Consider the following 25,429-nt stretch of genomic DNA (forward strand, 5'->3'; position numbering starts at 1 on the left):
GGCTCACACAGGAACAATCTATAACAGAAGCCAAAGATCATAAATTCTCTGGTGGGGTGGGGAAATTCTCCCCAGCAATTCCAATAATTCTCTTTTGAAAATCTTGGCCATATTTGGTGACCCTTGTTGCAATGTGCTGCACAGATGAAGGAGGGAAAAGATTGTTTTCTAACAATGGGACTGGGTATGGAAATGAAGCCCACTGGATGGGAAGATCATGCACATATTTCCAAAGATATCTCACACATCCAGGCATCCCCACACATTTCCTTTCACTCACAGACCGCAACGCATATTGGACACAGATCGCTAGAACATCAACACCTGGGGATCATACACTGCAACATAATTAACAAATTTTCAGAGTGTCATCCAGTGATGGGGCTCACTGCATGAGCAATCAGCTCATCATCCTAGCCAAGACTCACCATGGGATCCTTATGATTCCAGATGTAGCAACTCTCTAACCAAACTGGAGGCCCTCCACGATGAGGCAGTAGGAGATAGCTTAGGCATCAACCAGATGGAAATAATTCCTTTGCATACTGTATCTTAGGGCCAATTCAAAGCATTTGGAAACAGCAGTTGGAAAGGCTGCCCAAAACAGAGTTCAGCAGTTGTACTTGAATGCACTGGAGAGACTTTTCCACTGACTTTGGGGACTATTTTACATTTAAACAAAGTTTGCATCAAGGGCATTGGAAAAACTTCCAGATTGCATTAAAGTTCTTAAGAGAAATTAGTTCTGTCCCCAGGACCCATTACCTCATTGACTTTGAACATTTTCCTTGCTATGAGACTATAATTTCAATCCTTAGGATGTATTGAACTAGAACTCTTTTGGTTTTATAGTCCCGACTTATATTTCCATTGCTCTGGCTGGGAAATCTGAATTCATAGATACTAAGGTCAGAAGGGACCATTATGATCATCTAGTCTGACCTCCTGCACAACGCAGGCCACAGAATTTCACCCATCCACTCCTGCGAAAAACCTCTCACTTATTAGAAGAGAATCCTCCAGCAAGTGACCCATGCCCCATGCTACAGAGGAAGGCGAAAAACCTCCAGGGCCTCTTCCAATCTGCCCTGGAGGAAAATTCCTTCCCGACCCCAAATACGGCGATCAGCTAAACCCTGAGCATATGGGCAAGATTCACCAGCCAGAAACTACAGAAAATTCTTTCCTGGGTAACTCAGATCCCACCCCATCTAACATCCCATCACAGGCCATTAGGCCTATTTACCATGAATATTTAATTACCAAAACCATGTTATCCCGTCATACCATCTCCTCCATAAACTTATCGAGTTTAATCTTAAAGCCAGATAGATCTTTTGCCCCCACTGCTTCCCTTGGAAGGCTATTCCAAAACTTCACTCCTCTGATGGTTAGAGACCTTTGTCTAATTTCAAGTCTAAACTTCCTGGTGGCCAGTTTATATCCATTTGTTCTTGTGTCCACATTGGTACTGAGCTTAAATAATGGCGACTCTGGGTCAGATTGTGGCAAAGAGTATTGAGAATAAAACCCAGAACTGCTTATGGTTTTAAACTTTGTTTTATTTGTTGACCTTGGGCTTTTGTTATTAATCTAGACATGGCAAGAAGCATGCTCTGCCCTTGTTATGAGGCAAGAGGCAGAGGTTTTGAAACATCAGACACCCTCCTCTGTAGTATTTCTAACCCACACGGACTCTTTAATGCAGTGGGCTCCAAAGGTGGCATGTTTCTCAATCAGTGAAATGTGCAATAAACATCACGAGGGCTGTACTATTGAATGTGCAGCTGATGTATGGATCTTCCTAAGGTCAATGAAGTGAGGCAAGTGGCGACCCCATGCTGAGAAACAGTGAGAGAATACAAACCTTGGCAGTTTAACTGCTTGACTTCTGCTAACATTCCATGTAGAAAGCACCCACTGGGCAGCTAAACATCCCCAGAAAAGAAATTAACTTTCTGGATGCCAAACATTCAGGATTCAGTGCCCCCCCAGTGGACTGTTAAACATTCTAGGGTCTAAGCAACCAGATGCTCTAGGTGCATCTTAACTTCCCTCAGGTTCAAGAAGATAGGTTGGCACAATAGCACAAAAGAATTTAAAATGACCCACCACCCAAATTCTTCCTTGCAACCAGTTTGGGAACTGGTCCTTACTGAGCTGGAATGTATTTTATGCACGCTGTCCTGGAAGTAGCTTTTGTGCCCACATATGAACCTGCTATATTGACATACACACCTTTCCCCCCACCACCCAATGGCGAACACTCAAGGATAAGATCGAAAATAACACTCTAAAAAAAACAGTTACCAGCTGAAACTCTGGGTTGAAAGACTTCAGCCTGCTTGAAGTTTAGAGAAAACTATGGACTTTTAGATACCAAGGAAGCAGGAGATCCCAGTATAATAGATGGCAATGATACATTGGAGGGTAGGGATAGAGTCCAGAGTGACCTAGACAAATTGGAGGATTGGGCCAAAAGAAATCTGATGAGGTTCAACAAGGACAAGTGCAGAGTCCTGCATTTAGGATGGAAGAATCCCATGCACTGCTACAGGCTGGGGACCGACTGGCTAAGCGGCAGTTCTGCAGAAAAGTACCTGGGAATTACACAGTGGACGAGAAGCTGGATATGAGTCAACAGTATGCCCTTGTTGCCAAGAAGGCTAATGGCACATTGGGCTGCATTAGTAGGAGCACTGCCAGCAGATCAAGGGAAGTGATTATTCCCCTCTATTTGGCACTGGTGAGGCCAAATCTGGAGTATTGTGTACAGTTTTGGGCCCCCCACTACAGAAAGGATGTGGACAAATTGGAGAGTGTCCAGTGGAGGGCAATGAAAATGATTAGGGGGCTGGGGCACATGACTTATGAGGAGAAACTGAGGGAATTGGGGTTATTTAGTCTGCAGAAGAGAAGAGTGAGGGGGGTATTTGATAGCAGCCTTCAACTACCTGAAGGGGGGGCGTTCCAAAGAGGATGGAGCTCGGCTGTTCTCAGGGGTGGCAGATGACAGAACAAGGAGCAATGGTCTTAAGTTGCAGTGGGGGAGATCTAGGTTGGATATTAAAAAACACTATTTCACTAGGAGGGTGGTGAACCACTGGAATGGGTTACCTAGGGAGGTGGCAGAATCTCCATCATTAGAGCCTGGCTTGACAAAGCCCTGGCTGGGATGATTTAGTTGGTGTTGGTCCTGCTTTTAGCAGGGGATTGGACTAGATGACCTCCTGAGGTCGCTTCCAACCCGAATATTCTATGATTCTATGATAATACAGAGTAAATGATGGAGCCCTGCTATCTAAACTATATATGTTGTATGCGAATAGGATTGGTTTCATTGGTCAGAACCCCTCCACTGAAAAAACACTGGGAGAGGGAATAGGGTGCCAATAACCATAGACAATAGTATGATTCTGCCCTACCACTGCCCCGGGCTATGGATCTCTCACAAGCCTCAGCTGAGAAGTGGATCTCTCTTTGGAGATGTGGGGCAATAGCCAGGTCCCAAAGTATCTTGAACAATAAGAAACAAGAGGAATGAGTGCAGGTTCTGCAACCACTAAGGAATAAAGGAGCAAGTGTGATGAAGAGAAGTCTTCTAGGCATCTATAAAGGAGAAACTGAGCCTAGTGGGAAAATGGGGGGGCCGAAGGGTAGAAACTGCAAGAAGAGAGATCAAAAGGAAAACAAAGGGTATCATCCTTCGGGAAGCTGGTAAGCCAGCAACTTATATGGGCGATGATATGAATAGCAAGCAGCTGTGTACCTGGGAAGTAAGAGGCTTGGTTCCCATACAGAAGAGGATTACTCTCAATGATGTCCATTTAGTGTTCTTAGGAGAGTAGATTACTTTTGAAACAATTATTCATTCAGAGGGGTAAACCATGTTCTAATACAATGAGCCCTTGAATTTTAAAATGGCTAACAGTATTACAGTTTCCTTTCCCAGTTCCACTCATCCACACAACAAGCAACAAGAATGACAGCCTAAACAGAAAGTTGACACAACATCTAAAAGAGAAATGGTTGAGAGTAGACTCTCTTTTCAAATGACATTAAAAATAATTGGGCCAGGAAGGTTCTGTAGCATCTATGCATTGAAGTCCCAAGTACCCTCGTCTGATAGGGCTAGAAGTGTGGAGATGGTATGCGTACTCAGTTCTTGACCAACCGCCTCAACCCAGGTTTCGGAATAGCACTGATGGGCCTTGTTTGCGTAGAACCACATCTAGGCCTCCTTGGCCAAAACAAAGGTTGCCCGAAAGCAGATAGGCAGAGGAAGAAGCTGTCTCGGAAATATAGTGGAAAGTAAAATGCTACAGATAAAGCTGAATGTGAAAATCCAGAACAGCAGCTCAGAATATACCAGCAATAACTTGTAGCTGTGCCTTGTATGCTTTGCGCAGGTGCCCTAGCTTTCCTAGGCAGAAATAGGGTTCCTGAATGCACACACTCTCCTCCCTACTGTGGCCAGATGGCTGCAGCTTTTGGCAGAAGAGAGAGCCCTTCCTCATCCCAGCCTCCCCAAAAGCCCTTTCCCATGCTCAGCAGAATCTAAAGATGCAAGTCCGATTCTCATTTACACTATATACCTCTTTGCCAGTGTAAAAGAGCTTTCAAATGGGGGTAGCTGTAAACTAGAATGGAATGCAGGACCATAGTGTAAATGAGAATCAGACCTTTTGCCATTTAAACACTCCCACAAAAATTTCATGTTCAGGTTGAACTGATTTGCAATATTATATTTTAAAACATATTTTTGGTTTATTCTTCTCTAATGCTGACCTTGGAATGGGCATGCATAGCTTTGTCATCTCTAGGCTTGGACTGTGGTAATATTCTCTACTTAGGGTTATCTAGAACCTCCAGAAGCTCCAAACAGTGCAGCGTATAGCTGGCCACCTCCTGAGAGGCACAATTCACCACAAGCACATTGCAGCTCTCTCCTAGTCTGATGTAACTTCCCACTTGTGCCAGATGCTATTCAAAGTGAGTGGCTGCCTCTCACCCTAGGGCTCATCATGGCTGTTCGGATTGGCTGGAAGGCTCTTGCTGTCGGTTTCAATAGCTAAGCACCCCAAAAGTGGAAGCAGTGGCTCACAGTTGAAAGTCTCCTGCCTTTGGAAGCTGGAAGCGTCTCAACTATGAGGCCACCATGCAAGACATTTATTTTGGTTCATATTTGAGTGACTGCTTTTTGTTTTGCGCCAATGTGTTTCAGTTCTTTTTTCTAAATGGTAAAACTAATTTTAGCGATGGACCCAACTCAGAGACATGGATCCAAACACCCACGGCTTTTGGGAAAATTAAGATCTGAATCCAGATCCTAACTTCTTGGCTCATGCTTAACTATACCTAAATTTGTGTTTCAATGTTTGCAATTGCACAACTTAGCTGTCTTGGCAACAGGTGTGAGAGAAAGTAATAAATAAGCATTTTAAGGACAATTCAAGGGAATTTTTTTGCTGTTATTCTCACAGTTAAACACTCCAGGAGTAGCAGCAATGGCTCTGACAGTGGAGAACACTCTAAGAAGCAGCAGAGAATCAGAACTGAAAAGATCAGTAACATTTCACTGTAATGGTTAGGTTCTCCAGCCATTGTGGACTGGAACACAGCAAATGACACTAGCAAATCCTGCTGGAAGGTGTAATTTCCTATTTCCTAGTTCTGATTATAGACTTGACTCTGGCTTGTTTCCTGGTCCTTCAGTTGTTCATGGAGAACTCCAAAGAGCTTTGTGAGCATTAGAAAAATAAAATTCAGGAGTACGTTATGCTGCCAAAACACCATTTAAAATCCCTTCCCCCTCCCTTCAAAAAGTCACCCACAGACAGTGAAAAATTACATCTACTTCCACAGATAAGATCTGTTTGACCTAGCACTTTACTTCTGCATCATTAGATTTCTTTTGTGACTGTGAGGGAATCACACAGGAGGGCAGCTGGCCATCTCTTCTATTCATTTCAGCACTCACCATCTAGTCACACAAAGAACAGAAGGTTGCATTACGGTGACATGTTTTTTCCTTTGCATGATGATGAGCTTATGGAGTTCTTTGACCATTCCATAGGAGGAGGGCTGTCTCTCTTTCAGTCTTACAGGGCACTCTGTTTCTCATCAAGAAGGCATCTTGGATACCAAAGACTGAATTAAAGTATCTTAAGTTTTCTGAGTGGCCAACCTGTTTTACCTAAATTCTCTTACAAAGCCTCTCTTATCTTTTCAGTACTCAAAGAAAGGGAAGGAAAGTGTATAATTAAGCAATAACATACAAAAGGCTATGTGTTGTCAGGGGATTAATGGAGTCTTCAGGCAATGTTCTGAGGCACAAGGCCAAAACTGGAGTGACTTCAGCTACCTAACGGTGCAATAATCCCCCAAAGTATGCACTACCTCAGGTGTGCCTGAGCTAATATAAAATGGCATTTATGAAATATGACCAAATCCTGTCTGTGCATTACCTGGGTGTTAGTGATATAGTTATGACATCACTGACAACCAATTACAGAGCTTGGCTATTTTTGGTTTTACATTCATTATTATATATTTCACAATGTTAGAATTACTGTATGTTCCCACATTTCTCATTATATTATTTAAATAGCATCGTAAAATAGGAGATCTTCCATTTCAACCAAACCCTCACATCTTAATTTTCTACAGAAAGGGGCAAATCCTTCTTCCCTTACTCATGCAAAGAATCCCACTGAACTCAATGGGACTACTCATGTGAGTAATGTGACTGGGACTTGATCTTTGGAAAGCATTATTTGACAGGTTTCAGAGTAGCAGTTGTGTTAGTCTGAATTCGCAAAAAGAAAAGGAGGACTTGTGGCACCTTAGAGACTAACAAATTTATTTGAGCATAAGCTTTCGTGAGCTACAGCTTACTTCATCGGATGCATTTCTTTGCATTATTTGACAGTGTAAAGAAGGGGAGTAGCTGTTTTAACTAGACAGTTGGGGATTCTTTTGGCACAGAGAAATCCACAGGTGGCAGGAGGGGTCCAGTGGCCAAGAGAAGGGGATTATGGTAAGAGCACTGGGAGCCACTGCAGCCACCACAACTTAGAGCAGCCTCAAGGTTGCTCTAAGTTGCTTCTTCAGAATGGACTTACATCTATTGGCCCAAGGACCAGGAAGTTGTAAAGCTGGGTTACATGCTCCTCAAGCCATACAAGAACAGTCTCCAAAATCCATCCCCATATTTTTACTTGTAAACTGAATAAATTTGTCATGAAACTCAGTGATGAACAATAAACAGAGAACCTCACATAGCCCTTTTTGCAAGCACATTTCAGAACAGAACCACACTTTAGGAAAAGTGGTAGAGATCAAAAAGTCACCAGCAAAGAGATTGAAGATTTTAACAGTCCCTGTTACAACAATGGCAGAAGCCAGTGGGGTTGTATATGTGTAGGCTTGGCACAATTAAATTTTTATTATTTTATCATTTCAACTGATAATATCGAAGTTCATTTTCAAGCATTTTTTTACGTTTAGCCATTTAAATTTTCACAGAGTTGCACAAAAATTATGGGTTTTAAGCTTCTAAATGTTCACAGCAGTGGGAAATTATGAGAGGGTGTCAGACAATTATTTAATGGCAGACATTGAGATTCAAAATGTTAAAGCTTTATAACTAGGGCCCTACCAAATTCACAGCTGTGAAAAACACGTCCCAGACCGTGAAATCTGGTCTTTTGTGTAATTTTACCCTATTCTATACATATTTTAGGATTTTGTGCGGGAGACCAGCATTTCTCAAACTTGGGGACCCGAACCAAAAGGGAGTTGCACAGGGGATGGAAGCCTATCATAGGGGAGTCACAGTATTGCCACCCTTGCTTCTGTGCTGGGTGGCCAGAGAGCGGTCGATGCTGTCAGGACGCCCAGCTCTGAAGGCAGCACCCCACCAGCAGCAGTGCTGAAGTAAGGGTGGCAATGCCATACCAAGCCACCCTTACTCATGTGCTGCTGCCTTCAGACCTGGGCGGCCGGAGAGTGTCGGCTGCTGGCTGAGGGCCCAGCTCTGAAGGCAGCAGCTCAGAGGTAAGGGTGGCAATACCACATCATGCCATCCTTCTGCGCTGCTGCTGGCAGCAACGTTACCTTGAGAGCGGCAGCTGCTGACTGAGAGCCCAGCTCTGAAGGCAGCACCTCCACCAGCAGCAGTGCTGAAGAAAGGGTGGCAATACTGTGACCTCCCTACAGTAACCTTGCAACCTCCCCTAGAACTCCATTTTGGGTCAGAGCTCCTAGAGCTACAACACTGTGACATTTCAGATTTAAATATCTGAAATCATGAAATTTATGATTTTTAAAAGCCTATGACTATGAACTTCACCAAAATGGACCGTGAATTTGGTAGGGCCCTATTTATAACCATTACAAGCACAAATTGTCAACAACACATGTCCAAATACACAAAGTAAATATCCTTAAACAAACTCTAATGAGTTCTTAAGCAGCATTTTTCTTACTTTACCTGTCTGTAGGTTTTGGTCATCATTGATGGAAATATTTTTTCTTGCTTTGTGTGTGTACAGTGAAATCAATGTTTAGTGACATTTACTGATAAACATCTACTCTTTCCACAACTATACCTGTAGAACAAAGCAGACTTTGCCCCATCATTTCCAACATTCAATTTTCCTCTGAAACATCACTTAATAAAAACCCATGAAGAAAAGAGATGAATAGAAGCAAAAAAGTGACCAAACTTAAATACTTTAACTAGCTTTTTCATTCAGTTTACGATTTAGCTAATGACTGATAACTCAGACCTTGGCCTCAAATTTCTTAGCAGAAGGAATACGCGTAAATGTGAAAGGGCCAGGGAGGGGTTTTAATCTCTAAATTGTTCCCCACCCTTGTCTGGTAACAGTGACTTCTGCTTTCTGGCAGCTGCCTCCACTCCAAATGTTTTCCCAATAGCTGTCAGCATCCCACTCACACGTCAGCTGGATGCCAGCTGCTGGAGAGGTGAAGAGGGACATTATTCATCCGGGATATAACTAAACCCCGATGAGAGAAACAGTCCCTCCAAGCAGCTGTTTAACAGCAGCAACTGGAATGGATGCAACCAAAGAAAACCCTAACCTCCCCATTCTGCTTCTGCTAAAAAAAAAGGGGGTGGGGGTGGGGTGGGGACGATGGTGGAAGAATAAGGCAATCACCTCTCTTGTGGGACTAGTTACTAGGGTTTATAAAAAGTGTGTTGCACATGCTAGATTGTTAAATATGTAAGTACACGCTGCTAAATTCTACCCTGATTTACACCTTATTCTAACCCACTGACTTCCCTGGGTTGCTGAGTGCTTAGGTGAGGGTAGCAGTTTGCTGGGGAGAGAGGGCGGGTTGGTTTTTCTTTAAATACATATTTAAAAAGTTACATTCTCTTTGAACTATACCAGCATGACATCTATTTAAAATAGTCAGCCAAATTTAATTAATTTGAAATACATTTATTCTGTACATTTTGTGTTAAATATATGGCACATATTGTACTGTTATAATACAGTACATTGCGTAGATCATGGAAAAACTATACGCAACATATATTATTTTTCCGTCTGGCTTTTGGGAGACTACATTCTCCAGATCAGTTTCTTCATCCTCCTAAACTTTCCTTCCTTTGCAGGGATTCCCAGTTTGGCTTTAAAAAAGACAGGACATTTTCCTAAAACGTGCGTGGAATTTAGCCAAACGATGAAGAGGCACCAACTAGGGTTCTTCTGTGAAACAAGATTTCTAGAAGATGTCAGAGGTGAACACTGAGTTTCCTATTAGAGAACCTCTTGGATCGACACATACCTACTAGCGCTCTCAAACTACTTTCATGTATCCTTTGCAGAACAATGGCAGAAAGAACCCACCCCCTAGCAGTGAGCGGTCTCTGGGCGACAAAAAATACTGATCGCCTAGCAGTGAGCAGCTAATGTCTGGCAAGAAAATATCGTCATAGGACAGGAAACCAAACACCTCTTGCAGGGGACAGCCTCTGTGTGGTAGACTATCCCCTTTGTTGGGTGGGTGGGGCCCTATGTGACAGGAAAACATCCACTTGAGACAGGTGGTCATCCACATGTGGAATTAAAGCATTCACATCCCAGAGCTGGCAACCCTTGTACAGCAGGAATATACTTGCCTCTTGGAGCGAGCAGATGCTGAACAGCAGGAAAAGGCCTGCCCCCAGCATGGTGAGTTGTATGTGGAAGTGGCAGTTTCCTATCCCTGAGATCATATCATAGATCATAGTGCAAAAGCATGTCGTGGAGAAACAGATTTTTAGGGCACAATGGATTTAGGATTGTGATGCAACAGGCTCCAGCTCTGTCACTAGAACACATGCAAATGCTAAATCAGCCAGAATCAACAGAACAGTCACAATTAATTAAAGAGACGAATGGGCTTGTATTGAAGAAACAGAACATTCATTGGCCTCTCCACAGTTGTGATTGACAGGGGCATTTCAGCCAGCTAGCAGAGTGAAGCATGCACATTGTTAGACAAAACAGCTGAATTGCAAGCAAAATCTGTAGTACTAACCCCTCTCCCTGCAAGAGACCTGCCTTCACCCCGTAGGATTTCCTTCCCAACAGCCAGTTTTTTCAGCATGGCTGGTTCCACTTCTCTTCACTTTCAGTCTCTCTGTTTGCCAGTGGCCAATTCTGTCTCATTTTGATCCAATGGAACTAACCCACTCCTTTTCTCAAGCATGATCTGTTTGTATCAATCTATTTAGGTACCTATGACTCTCTTCACTGCAGTACCTAAACCTCTTACAGTTAGTCATTTATTATTTGTAAGATGGCAGCGCCTCACGGGGCCCAACTCACAGACCAGGACACTATTGTGGAGGGCACCATACAAACACACAAAGAGATGGGCCTTGTCCTGGATGTTCATATCACTAGCTGGCGGCAGAAGAACTAGAGTGCCAAAAAGATGCCTCTAACTGAAGGAGCCAACTAGAGAGGCAGAAAGAGGGGAGAAATCCGACATATATTTAATCCATATCTTTAAAAATCTGAAACACTCCCACAGAAGCTGCTTTTCCCTGTGAAAGAAAACACTCCTGGATTTCAGTGTACCTCTGCTTCCCCCCCCCCATATCTGCCAGAGACAAAAACTGCAGGCTCACTAGGCCTGGGTGGCAAACACAGCCCTGAATTTTATCTAGTGCAGAGAGAGAGGGCAGGCTTGGGAGTTTTAAGCATCAAGTTAGAAATATACAGTAAGCTCCCTGGGCCTGATTCTCATTTCCACGGAGGCCCTTTCATCCTGTGCTGGCAGCGTAAAGGGGCTCAAAGTGGGTGTAACCCTAACAGTTTACGATCTCTTTAGGCTGCCAGAGTACAGTGTACAGGGTCCTTAGTGGAAATAAAAATCAGGCCCATTATGTCTAATCCCAACAGGGCTGACTCAGCCCTTCATCCTTCTGAGACAGACAAATTAAGTCCCAGGCAGTTTACTGTGTGTGGGTCTTTCAGACATCACTTTAATAACTGCGGTCCTGGGCATGGATATTGCAGCTATGAACTGGTACGCTCCAGCCAGAGGTGGCTGCATTTCACTGAGGAAGCGATGCCTGTTTCCAAGGTGGTTAGGGATCTTTTGGAATGAAAGGTCCTCTATAGCTATGAAGCCGCTCATCAAATTGCACAATATTATTTATTTAACATTTAACTGGGAAAGTTTTGGTGCTGCATATCATCACAGGACTGATGCTGCAATTGTTATGCAGGCAGGGCAGGTGCACTGCAGAATCCCCCCACACTGCTCTGACAAGGCATTATGCTAATATCCCACATCACATCCACTTGTTCTGTTGCTGGTCCTACTGAACGGAGGCATCCGGAGTGTTGCAATAAGTATGGTACTTGGGTAACGTGGGACACAGTATGCATCCGATGAAGTGAGCTGTAGCTCACGAAAGCTTATGCTCAAATAAATTGGTTAGTCTCTAAGGTGCCACAAGTACTCCTTTTCTTTTTGTGAATACAGACTAACACGGCTGTTATTCTGAAACCTGTCATTAGAGACTACATAAGCCATAATATGGTTACTCTCTTTCTTTCTGAATTTTTGGAGACGTGTGCAAGGAAGAGCTCTCAGAGTGAATGTTATATGGAGAAACAGAGGCACAGAGAAATTAAAGCTAACATTTTCAAATGTCGGTAACTCAATAGTTAGGCATCTGAATCCATATTCAAGCTGCTAAATAAGTGACCAGATTTTTAGAGATGCTGAGAATCCTGTGGGCATGTCTCCATTGCATCTGGGAGCAAGCCACCCAGCCCAGGTCCACAGACTTGTGTTATCAGGGCTCTATAAATAACTGTGTGGACATGGAGGCTCGGGCTGGAATTCAGGCTCTGAAGCCTGGGGAGAGGGTAAGGGATGTGGGCTCAAGAGCCCGAGCTGCAACATCCAAGCAATGTCTGCATACCTATTTCTAGAGCACTAGTGGGAGTATGTGGACCAGGGCTGTGAGGCTCACTCCCAGATGTAGTGCAGACATGCCCCTAGTCCTCATTGAACTGCCTGTCGTTTGTGGGAGCCCCGTGTCTCTAAAAATCAGGCCACCTTACTTCAGCTGCCCAAGTTTAACATTTTTAGCTGAAGTGACTTACCCAAGATGTCACAAGCTAGTGGCAGAATCCAAAACGGCATGAAGGTCCACTTACTGCCACTCCCCGCTCTCCCCAATTGACAACTCTGCGTACAAAATTATGTATTTAATTTTGTCTGAGGGAAGGGATAGGGATAGAGCTTTAAGTAATATTGTACCTTCCCGTTAAACAGGGCTTCTTTTTCAGAAAAGAGCGCCATAGTTATTTACTTGTGCAGTTCTAATCAATTGGCATAGGGACGAATAGAATGTCCTAAATTGTAGGCCCCAAAAACAAGAAAAAAGGGGTTTGAGTTAGGCATGCAATAGACCCTATCTATTCCATATGAATGACTGGGAAACCCATTGCAAATAACTGAATTTAACTAACTAGGGAAGAATTCAATTAACACAATTTAAAATGTGAAGATAATATACCAGAAAATGTTTTGTTTATTAATACGAAGTGTAGGTTATTTTTATTTATTCATAATCTACTAGTACATACATGACAGTGCATTTACTGTTTTAAATCAGTAATTCAAACCCTTACTGCAGCACTCCCTTACCATTCCTTTGAAGAGGAGCAAAGAGCGGCCATTACTTTTTCGGGGGTGGGAGATCCTAAATGTGCATATTAATGAGGTACCATTGCTTCCTATGTCACATTAGGGGGATTTCCAGGCATTCAGGACATTAAAAATTTAGCACTAGCACTACATCTTGCCAGCTTGGAGTGTTCTGACTGCTTCTGAAAAGCCTGGTTAATAATTAACTTAGATTTAGTGAGGTGTGAGGGAAAAAAAAGTAGTGAACAAAATATGACCTCCAGAACTATTCATCCATGGGATAATTTCACATTACCTGTGATATTATCAGGACTATCCCAATATTAGGGGCTTTGTCTTATACATGCAACTATACTTCCCCCCATCCACTCCCCCCAAAAAGTGTCCCAATTGTTCACATTTGCTATCTGGTCACCCTACCTGAGACTTAAATGGTTCACCTGTACCAAGCCCCCAAACAATCCCCTTGCCCAGGAAAAAATAATCTCTTGCTTTGTTTTTATTCAATCAACATTTTCTCCACTCTGTGGCCTTGAACTTGTAACTCTTTTCAGGTTCTCCGGGCCGCATCAGACCTTCCATTCCTTGAGTGAACATAAGCAATTGCTTAAGCAGAAGCTTGCTGTACTGTGGTTTGGGTATTTTAGAAGTAGAAATTACTCATGTTTCTTCTGAGGAATTCTCTGCTCCTCAATGTTTGCAGAGAGCGTTAACTTAGAACCTCCCTAATTTATTCCCACAATATTACAGATCTGTCAATCCTTCCCATCTTCTTTAGGGGTTTACTCTTGCTGTGAGTAGAATAACTCAATCACAATGAGTATCAAATTATCTTCATTAGGGAGCTGTGTGTATACGTCCATGAGGATTATGCCTGGGTGAGGCTGTCTGTGGCATGGGTGGATTTATGGGTATATAACATATGTGCTCTTGTGGCTTGGAGAAACATGTGCACGAGGGAGGAGAAGGTGAGTTGCACGTGCACAAGAGACAAGTTGCATGTGTGTCAGGAAACTAAAGTATGTGCATGCCTGTGTCTGTGTCCATGGCTGTACAGTATGTGTGTACACACACAATTGGCATGTATATATATTTTCATGTTTATGAGCAGTATGAATTATGAGGTTATTATGGGAGTGCCTAAAGACCAACCAAGAACAGAGCCCCATTGTTCTAGACACTGTATAAACACAGATAGGAGACATGACAGACAAAAAGGTAAGGGAATGGAGCATAACACACATGCAAAGTGAACAGTGTGATGGTGGCAAATGTTATGTTAGTGCCACAATACTATTGATTTTAATTTTTTGGGCAGGTTGTCATGAGTAGGGTATTAGCTAAATGGAAAGACAAAGGGAGGGAGTGGGGTGAGGAGGACAAGACAGAGGGGAAGAGGGTGGGGAGGAAGGTAGGAGAGGCAGGTTTGGAGTGAATGAGTGAAGTGTGACAGATGTATGCGTCATCCGGAAAAATAACACCGAACATTGTCCAATGTTTTCTCCTCTTCTCTTAGCTTGACTTTTGGTAGGCATGAGGGTTGGAGAGCATCTATGGGATAAGACAAAGAATGAGAGTTCCTAGTGATACACAGTGTGATAAACCTAGTGATTTCCTACAAATCTGTTCTCCAGCCCCACACAGAAGAATTTGAATAGTGTGGGAATTCTCTTCTGACCAAGGCTGGAGGGAGGGAAGAGTCTTTCCACAAGACTTATGAGTGTTCTCCTTTCTTAGCTTCCCAAAGTGAGAGAGAATTTCTTTTTCATTCTCTGTGTCTTCTAACCTGCTCCAAGGGTGGTAATATAAGACAGCTGTTCTATGGTCCCAAGTGAGCTAAGCAGGGGGCCATACCAGCACATATGGTGAACAAATGCTGCATGTGTGCAGTAGTATGTCAAAGCTGAGATACGTCCAAATAGATATAACACATGACCAGATCCACATATGCAAGGCACCCATACAGATTCCCACCCACCCACCCACCAAGTCACCCCCACCATACAAATATCCACATCTACAAGCACACAAGGACAAACACAAAGATGCGTACACACCACTGCCACAGCCAGATACACACATACTCTTTCTCATATATAAACACCCATCCAGAAAGACACCCAATAATACAGACAACTCACTCACCCCAAACAAAAGACACCCCCTTTTTCAGACACAAAGTTTTATTGTCAGTAACAGTTTAATAAATGAAGGAAAATTTTGATAGACTCATGAATAACTTCAAGGGCATGGGAAGAGAAAAGAAAATGGGATCAATACAGGTGATCTTCTTGGAGAGCATTCCAGTTTTGTGTGTGAGTGAACAAAGGAGTAGACTGGCACTGACCACCAGCTGATGGATGCACCAGTGGTTTGGATTCACATAGCATGGAAATAATTTGTGTATTGGGAGGCAAAAATTAGTGGGACAAGTGAACACAATGGCTGTCATAGATCTGAATTTTAAATATTTAACACAGACTCACGAAATCTTACATGGAAAAATCACTGGAAATTTGCATAGATACAAGCATGGTCACAATCACTGAAAAATGGCTGGAGCACTATAAACAAAGCTCAACAGAGGTGTATCAAGTTTGTGGGATATGTCTAGTGGGATGTCCCAGTGATCATCAGTGTGAGATCTGATCGATTTTAACATCCATATTAATGCTGTAGAAGAATACGGTAGAGAGCATCTAGTTAAGATACGGTATTTGGGTCTGTCATACAACTCATTGAGTAACTTACAGTGGTTAGAAAAATGGGTAGGGAAGAAGACAATTAAATTTCCAACCTGAACAAACGTAAGGGTAAAGAAAACAAAATAAAATTTGAAAAATGGTAATGACAGAACAAACTATGAAGTGAACTTGGCGAAAAACGTGATTTGGGGGCAGCATATACAATGTCATTCACATCATGAAACAGAGAGGTGATCACTGCTCTATATATGACTTAGGTCAGATTGCACCTAACATACCATATTGATATTCTGGGCACCTCAGTACCAGAAAGAAGTGGACTAATGCTGTCTAACTCATGAAATGGATAGATGGCCAGGATGAATAGAGAGCAACACTGTGGGATGTGCCTTTGCCTGCAGTAGACGGTGATTGATGCAAGGCGGTTATTCTGAAATGCTAACAACTACAGAAATCTCCAACAGCCTGAGAGGTGGCATCCTGCCCTGAGGCAGCGCAGAAGGCAACGTTGAAGAGGAAAATCTTCCCTAAGGAAGATGGTGCTGAGAAGCGGACAGGTTGGTAGAGGACATACACGGAAGTGTTCTGCAGCCACCAGACCTGCAGATATTTAAGCAGACTGTCCCCATCAAAGTGGAACATATATGGGGCTGGCTGTGCGTGCAAGGCAGTATTTACAGTCGAAGTGAGTCAGCAGGAGAATACGAGAGGGAAAGGTGAAATGAAGACCATTGCCCATTGGCAGTACCATCAGACCTGAAGTACAAAAGATTATGAGAATGGGACATTTCTGCCTAAATTAATGGGTGGGGAAAAGTGAAGATAGAAAACAACAAAACTAGGAAGTAATGTACATTTGGGCCCTGATCCAAAGCCCATCAAAGCCAATGGGAGCCTGTCCATTGACCTCAGTGGGCTGTGGCCAGGCACCTGACTCATCCTTCTTGCTCCCACATCTCTCTAAAAAGAAAGATATGCAAAGAAAGTCAGACTTTCTCACCTTACTACCTTGGTGCCATTCCTCATGACCTGCATGTCCACCATGCAGCCACCAGTAACGTAAGCAGCCAGGTTCAGCTCTGAGAACTCAGCCTGCAGTGAAGTGAAAGAACAGAACGTTACATGATGACAGAAAACACAAAGAATAAATTGACAGAAATGCAAAACTGTCTTCACATGGAATATTTCTTTCAAAAGTTTTCCATGAGGCAACAGCAGATCCAATTACTGCTGATTTGCAATGGAAACACTGGAGAAGTGTTTATTGCTCCAATACTAATGCTGCATGACTACTCAGGATTAAGTTTATTGCAGTAATAAATACTAAAGGAATTAAGAACCATTGGGCCAAAAAACAAAAACAGAGGTAAAATCATTTGAATATGACTCAAGTTCCCACTTGGAAACATTCATTTGGAATTATGTCTGAATCCGCTGTCATGGCACTGGCCAGCTATAAACCTAATGCAAGAGATTTATGCCTCCCTTAGTGGCCAAAAAGCCTCATTATGCTGCAGGAAGGTGACAAACAGGGGAATCTAGCTGAAGTGGCTTAGCTATTAAAGGTTTAACTATTAAATGTTTAGCGTTGCTGGAGCTGGGTAGGTTACTAAGTTACTGTTTAATTATTAAAACAATTCAGTGTGTTCTCTTTGTAAAGTGTAACTCACACTCAAGAAAAGGTTAGCAAAGAATAATCAAGCAATTAGAGGTAAAAGGTGAGTTCCAGGTGACTACGCCTGCTGCATGTCTCAGGTGGATCCCAAGGACTTCAACAGTGTCATATATGTAATAATCCCCTAGAAATGCATTTGACTGAGGGCCTGATTACCAATATGAAATATCATGAAGAAAGGAGTGCAAATTAGACTTGGGGAATGTATTGAACATTATATGCGGGAGTAGGATGTCAATATTAGCCAGTAAGGATATTCAGAATTTCTAAAGGTCTTCCTTAATTACAGTTTAATGAATAAACTGTAGTGAGGCATAGTATGTCTGTCTAAAGTGCCTATCACCATAGCTTTCAAGGCCCTAATTCTGCAACAAGACACATGCAGGTAAACCCCTATACCAATGCAAAGCCCTATTAAAATCAACTGGGCTCCATGGGAAGGCAGGAGTCTATCTCATTGTGTATCTCACTGCAGTAACAAGGCCTAAATTTGGATGCAGAAAATTGATCTTCTCTCTTGAATCATTACAAGGGAAAAAGGGGCCACATCTTTTAATTTCATGTGTGGCTTTTCATTACAGATTTTTAAAAAAGCAATTGGGCAATGTTGTCCTCTAACTAGTCCTCTAACTAGTTCAAACTGGCTTCTACCTAATTTCGTAGCTGTGCAGTGTTGCCAACTCTCACAATTACATCATGAGTCATACAATATATTAGCGTTTTTCTTAAAGGCCCAGTAACTGAAATCAAGAGATTGTATGAGACTGTCAAATTTCATTTTAAAAAGTGTTTCTAACTCTCATGGATGCTCAGAAAAGCTTGAAAATATGAAGTGAGTGCACCCTAAAGGTTCAGAAACCAGAAGGCAAATAAAAAGAATCCCACCATGACGGGGTGAGGCCCTGGGCTTACTGGTGACTTTTCCTAGTGGTTAGGTTGCCAGGCCTCGACATTCCTCCCTGCCACCTCCAGTGCCCCTTGCCTGCAACTATAGCACTGCAAATTGGTGGTCACTGATTAATAATCATCCCCTTCCAGGAAAGGAGAGTCTAGAGGAATATATACGGTCCCATGCCCTCACAAAGGGAAGGTCTTCAGCCCTCTCCTGCAGGTGACTCGCCCTTGCCTGGAGGCTCTCCACATCTCTATCCCTTCCTTACAGCAGAGACAAGAGGTGGAAGAGAGGCAACAATATCAAGCACACTGGAGTGCTTTCAGGCTGCTTCCCTGGGCCACTGGCCTCCCCCCAACATCTCCAAGTCTAACATAAGATAGCAACAACAACAACAACAAAACGTTCAGCATAGCTGGCTTAGTGCTAGCCCCTTCCTTGCAGTGATGGCATCTACAGCAGCCTTGCTCAGGAGCTGTCAGAACAGGCCTGTGCCCCTACCCTGTCAGCTCAGCTGTGGGCAGTTTGGTTCTCTTTTAAGCTCCTGCTCCAGTTGGAGCAGGCTCTGTAGGTGCAGGGGGCAGAGTCACCCGGGTCCAGCACTGCTCCTTAACCCCTTCAGTTCTAATGTGGGGTTTATACACCCCATCATGCCCATATTTTTAAAAAAATCTCACCGTTTTTTAGGCCTGACTTATGAGCTTTGAATGCTTGGGGTTAGCCATACTGATAATGCAATTGGCTGGCTACATTTAGTGCCTGTAATATCACATCTACTCTTCAAACATTGTAAGGAAGTCCCTTAACCAACTTTTACGTTGGAATCCTTCCATAACAGAGATTCCCCACAATCCAAAAGGAAGGGATAACCCAATTCTTTGTGCCAAGGAGTTCAAATGGGACCACAAGTGCACAAATGAACTACTGTCAGCTGTTTGATGATTGGTCACGTTCTCTCCAATATCACAGTTTTACCAGCCCATCACCACACCAGTGTTCTTATCTGCGTAAGATCTAAGTTAGTCTGTCTCCATTGAGTCTACTAGAGCAAGAGAGTTCACCCCTCCCAGAGTCATTGTTTCATGCTATCGGCAGACTCTGTCAGACATTGCTGCATCAGTTACACATGACTTACATTTGGAGGGTTAACTTGGCAACCATGAGTGAGCCAGAGACTTACTTTAATAAAGTGCTTATATCCTGCACAATCTGAACATACCCTACAGACTACGAACGCCACTAGCCATCACCTTCAGCCCCCAACTAAAACCTCTCCAACGCATCATCAAGGATCTACAACCTATCCTGAAGGACGACCCATCACTCTCACAGATCTTGGGAGACAGGCCAGTCCTTGCTTACAGACAGCCCCCCAACCTGAAGCAAATACTCACCAGCAACCACATACCACACAACAAAACCACTAAACCAGGAACCTATCCTTGCAACAAAGCCCATTGCCAACTGTGTCCACATATCTATTCAGGGGACACCATCATAGGGTCTAATCACATCGGCCACACTATCAGAGGCTCATTCACCTGCACATCTAACCAATGTGATACATGCCATCATGTGCCAGCAATGCCCCACTGTCATGTACATTGGCCAAACTGGACAGTCTCTATGTAAAAGAATAAATGGACACAAATCAGACATCAAGAATTATAACATTCAAAAACCAGTCGGAGAATACTTCAATCTCTTTGGTCACTCGATTACAGACCTAAAAGTGGCAATTCTTCAACAAAAAAAAATCAAAAACAGACTCCAAGGAGCGACTGCTGAATTGGAATTAATTTGAAAACTGGACACAATTAACTTAGGCTTGAATAGACACTGGGAGTGGATGTGTCATTACACAAAGTAAAACTATTCTCCCACCCCCCACAGTTCCTCAGATGTTCTTGTCAACTGCTGGAAATGGCCCAACTTGATTATCACTACAAAAGGTTCCCCTCCCGTCCTACCGCTCTCCTGCTGGTAATAGCTCACCTTACCTGATCACTCTCGTTACAGTGTGTATGGTAATACCCATTGTTTCATGTCCTCTGTGTATATAAATCTCCCCACTGTATTTTCCACTGCGTGCATCTGATGAAGTGAGCTGTAGCTCACGAAAGCTTACGCTCAAATAAATTTGTTAGTCTCTATGGTGCCACAAGTAGTCCTTTTCTTCCTACGGACTGTGTGTCACTCTGGAGGTTATCCTACCCTCAGTCATGTAGTCGTTACTCAGGCCATCAACTTTCATGGAAATTTTGCCTGAGTGAGAAAATGTAGAATTGGACCAAACGGTCATCAAATCTCCCTTATGTGTGTAAATAGCCCTATCCATATAAGGTATTTTTAGCATGCCCAACACTGACCTTCCAATCATACATTCTCACCTATTATCACCTTTTTCTGGCACTGGTTTTCTGCCTTACTCTGCTAAGTTAACAGCCATTTCCTCTTTCACATAGGTGCTTTGTGCTATCAGACAGGCCCCTGATAGCTAACATTCAGAAGAAGCCTGAACCCTTTAATCAGCAAGAATTGTTTCCTGTTGATTTCCCATCATTCCCTGTATTTTTTGCTCTGTGGGTTTTTTAGGCCTGCCAAATTCCTTGTCTGGAAGCTCAGGGTCTGATGCCTTTATGAACCTGCGCTTACCTTGCAGACAAAAGCGGTCTTTGAAAGCAGTCAGTGAAGATAGAGAGAGACTGACAGATAACTGTGCATCAGAGGGAAAGGTCTGATGGTCCTTTCCTTGGCACATGGAGTAGTTATTTACACCTGTGCTAAGTGGATGTAAATGTTACCATTCTAATCTGGTGGTGTTTTACACTCACTTCGCACTCCTGTAAATGACTGCTTAACAGAGAATCAGGTCCAGAGAACGTGGAAATAATTCACAACCTTTGAGCATATCACAGACTGTAGGGCCCAGAATGTTTTGGGTACATCTACACAACCCCCGGGAGTGAGCCTCCCAGCCAGTATCAATCGATTTGGGCTTGCAGGACTTGAACTAGTGCTCTAAAATAGCTGTAGAGACAGTGCTCTGAGGTTGCATCTCAGGCTGGAGCTTGGGCTCTGAAGCCTGTCCCCCTCCCTAGGCTTCAGAGCCTGAGCCCCCACTTCAAAGGGTAGTCTACACACCTATTTTTAGAGTACTTGAGGGAGCCTTGCTAGCCCCAAGTGTGTCAACCCATGCTGGAAGGCTTGCTCCCATGGACTGCATAGCCATACTCTTTGTAACTCTGTGGGTCCCGGAATTTAGCAGACTCACATTTACATTTTGAGGTTAAACGATGAAAGACATTTTTCACAAAAAGTATTTAAGTGTTTTAACTCTTCTCCCCCCCCCCAACCAAACTTCCCAAACCTTCCTCAAACTTCAGAACATTTTATGAAACCTCCAACTTCTCTGGACTCTTTCCATCCCAGTCTTTGCTCTGAATGCTGCCAAAAACTTGACAAAGTTTTAGGTGCCAACGAAGCATTTTGGTTAAATATTTTTGAGGGGTTGTTTATGTATTTGCCACAGAATAAAGCAGAAAATTACTCATAATTTAAAAGCAAAAAATGAATTGTAAATGTAAACAAATTAGTTTTTGCCAGTACCAATTCTTGATACTGTGATGTAGGAGACTTGGGCATAGGCCTGGAAAACAGAGTTTTTGGACTGGCACAACTATTAGGGGCATGATCTTTTTTAAACCAAAACAGTTACATCTGTATAACCCCTAATGTGGGTGCAGCTAGTCCAGTACAAAGGTGCCTTATACCGATATAGCTTATTCCCCTTTTTGTAGGAGAACAAGCTATGCTAATATAAGCATATTTATGCCAATACAACTCTCCACACTTGGGGGAGGGGGGTTAAAGCAGTACAACTTGTGTGTTAAAATCCCTGTCCAAATCTCTCACTCCTTGAGCTAGAAGGAAGCTAAGGAGCACTTTGGAAGCAGCATGTTCAGCCCCTGAAGAGTGGAGGGGAATGTATGTCTCATACTGTGGCAGTGATTGATGGCAAAAGGAGTCCTGCCCACCAGCCATTGGTCAGAAAGTTGATGGTGGTGACGCAATTCCAAAGGTATAAAGGGGCGGGGCTGGGGGGAGGAGATAAAGGGCAGAGGAAAATTCTCAGGTCTCTGACAGGGAAACAGGCACTACATAGGACACTCTGCCAACAGAAATTCAACAGGCAGATAGAGAGGAGTAAAGTGATTTCTTTCCCCAAGTCAGCATCACTTATACCATCTTGCAGAACCAGCCAGTGAACGAACAATGGCAATAAGAAAAAGAAAAAGTCCAGAAAACATATTCCATTCTGTTCTCTAATCAGATGCATTTGACTCTAGTTTAATCTTCTACATGGCAGTGGAGAGAAGGATTGTGATTTTTTTTTTTAAGCTAGCAGGCTTAGCATGTCCACGCAGTTCCCAGCACTCCCTGTGCTTTTGGTTTTTGAGCTACTGAACTTTCTAAGCCCTCATCTGCTTTTAATCTAACTAAAAGCTCCTCTCGTTGGTTCCTATTTAAAATAAAAGACAAGGTTACATTGGATTTTTATATGACTATACACACACACACACGTTATTATACTGCTTTAACTTCACATTTCAATGCCATTTCAATGCCATCTTAATTACGGAGTTGACAGGACACCTCCATAATTGTATATGCAATACCGTATCTGCGTACAAACATACATACATTGTAAGTGTATGCACACACACAGATCTTTGAACAGAATCCAGAAATTTCGCAACAGACCTCTCTTTTGCTAATTCCTCTTCTCTTTGGGTGGTTTTTCACTCCACATGCTTTTGTTCTTTGCACCTGATGAATACTCTATATGAGCCACTTGACACGCTGACAGGCTGATGCTGGGTATGTTAAATTTTAAGCAGTATTAGAAGAAGTAGAAGAGGATTTTCATCCTTTCTATTTGCTTTTCTCTTTACTGATTATCCCTTTCCCTGAGAGGCCTGTCCATCTTCCTAAGGATCCCCATTAATTCCCCCTTTTTTCTCTTCTTTAAGCCCCTTATGTTGCAAGGACCTGCCTCTGGCTAGGACACTTTGCCCTTCCCAGCCTTGCTTCTGAAATGAGCCAGTTGTCATCACGCTAGAACAGTATGGTCTCTCTTTGGGGGGAGGGAGGGGTGTAATTTTTAACCCAGTAAATGGGATCCCTTGATCATTTTGTACTGACCTTTCCAACAGTTCTAGTTGATAATTTCCAATTTTTGTAGGTGAAAAAGCCAGCACTTTGTAAATATTGATTTGCACTATACTAATATTGACATTTACAGAGTTACAGAGTTTTAATGACTCTGCAGTCCCTAATCCCTGGGCAGGAAGAAGGGCAAACAGGATGTGTGAATGACTGCAGGGAGTGGGAATGGGATGTGTGTTTGATGTATGGGTTGCCCTTCAGAGAAGGAAGGTGAAGGTGGTGTAGCTGGGGAGTAGGACATTGTAGTTCCAGTCAGAAGTCTCATGCATGCTGTTATAAATATAAAGGGAAGGGTAACCACCTTTCTGTATACAGTGCTATAAAATCCCTCCTGGCCAGAAGCAACATCCTGTTACCTGTAAAGGGTTAAGAAGCTCAGCTAACCTGGCTGGCACCTGACCCAAAGGACCAGTAAGGGGACAAAATACTTTCAAATCTTGGGGGGGGAAAGGCTTTTGTTTGTGCTGTTTGTTTACATGGTTGTTCTCTCTTGGGACTGAGAGAGGCCAGACAGAAATCCATCTTCTCCAACGCATCCTAATCCAAGTCTCCAATCTTGCAACCAATATAGGTAAGCCAGGCAAGCTGATTAGTTTATCTTTTGTTTTATGTGAATTTTCCCTGTGTTAAGAGGGAGGTTTATTTCTTTTTTCTGTAACTTTAAGGTTTTGCCCAGAGGGGGATCCTCTGTGTTTTGAATCTGAATACCCTGTAAAGTATTTTCCATCCTGATTTTAGAGAGGTGATTTTTTTTACCTTTTCTTTAATTAAATTTTTTTTTAAGAACCTGATTAATTTTTTATTGTTTTTAAGATTCAAGGGTTTGGGTTTGTGTTCACCTGTACAAATTGGTGAGGATTATTATCAAGCCTTCCCCAGGAAAGGGAGTGCAGGGCTTGGGGGGATATTTTGGGGGAAGACATCTTTAAGTGGTCTCTTTCCCTGCTTTTTGTTTAAAACGCTTGGTGGTGGCAGCATACTGTTCAAGGACAAGGCAAAGTTTGTACCTTGGGGAAGTTTTTAACCTAAGCTGGTAAGAATAAGCTTTAGGGGTCTTTCATGTGGGTCCCCACATCTGTACCCTAGAGTTCAGAGTGGGGAAGGAACCCTGACATGGTGGAAGCGGTGGGATCATTTTGAACCAAAGATCATTTTGAACCAGAGATCGTTTTGAACCAAAAGCACAGACCTGAAGAGGTTTTTTTTTAAGCTGAAAGCAGCTAGAGGGTTTTCTGTCTATTTTCCTGGAGACAGAGGTGTTAGTTTTTTTACAAAGGGATTTTTCTTTTTTGAGCTGGAGTTCTCTCTACCTAAAGGCAGGGTAGTTAACCTCCTGCAGGGAAATTCACAAGTTTTTTTTTCTCCCTAACTCTCGGGTATAGCTAGAGTTAAGCACAAAAAAGCAGGAAAATGACTAACAGTGAAGCAGCTAATAAACTAGAGCTGGCCAGATTCGAAGCTAAAGAGAAACAAAAAAAGCATGATAAACAGATGGCCTTAAGGCGCTTGGAGGTGGAGGCAGAAAACGCCAGGGTGGAGGCAGAGGAAGCTGCCCACAAGAGAGCTATGGAGGAGGCAAAAAAAAAAAAGAGAGGAAGCATGCACTGGAGATGGAGAAGGCAAGGGCTCAGCAGAATATATCAACCAACCCTAGCAATCCTTCTCCAGGTACTGCTTCCCATCATAGAAAGTTTCCCACCTTCAAGGCAGGTGATGATACCGAGGCCTTCTCAAAAA

At 43.0% G+C, this 25,429-nt stretch overlaps 1 protein-coding gene across 1 annotated transcript in view; it reads right to left on the reverse strand.

The window, feature by feature from the left end:
* Positions 1 to 25,429, reverse strand: part of SYN3 (synapsin III) — a 280,530-nt gene that overhangs the window by 193,947 nt on the left and 61,154 nt on the right. Inside the window, exon 4 of the mRNA XM_074941255.1 lies at positions 16,897 to 16,988. Coding sequence (XP_074797356.1) covers positions 16,897 to 16,988 — 92 coding nt within the window. The remainder of the gene's footprint in view (positions 1 to 16,896; positions 16,989 to 25,429) is intronic.

Source organism: Natator depressus, chromosome 1 (genome assembly GCF_965152275.1).
Source record: "Natator depressus isolate rNatDep1 chromosome 1, rNatDep2.hap1, whole genome shotgun sequence".
In the NCBI taxonomy this organism is placed as follows: Eukaryota; Metazoa; Chordata; order Testudines; family Cheloniidae; genus Natator; species Natator depressus.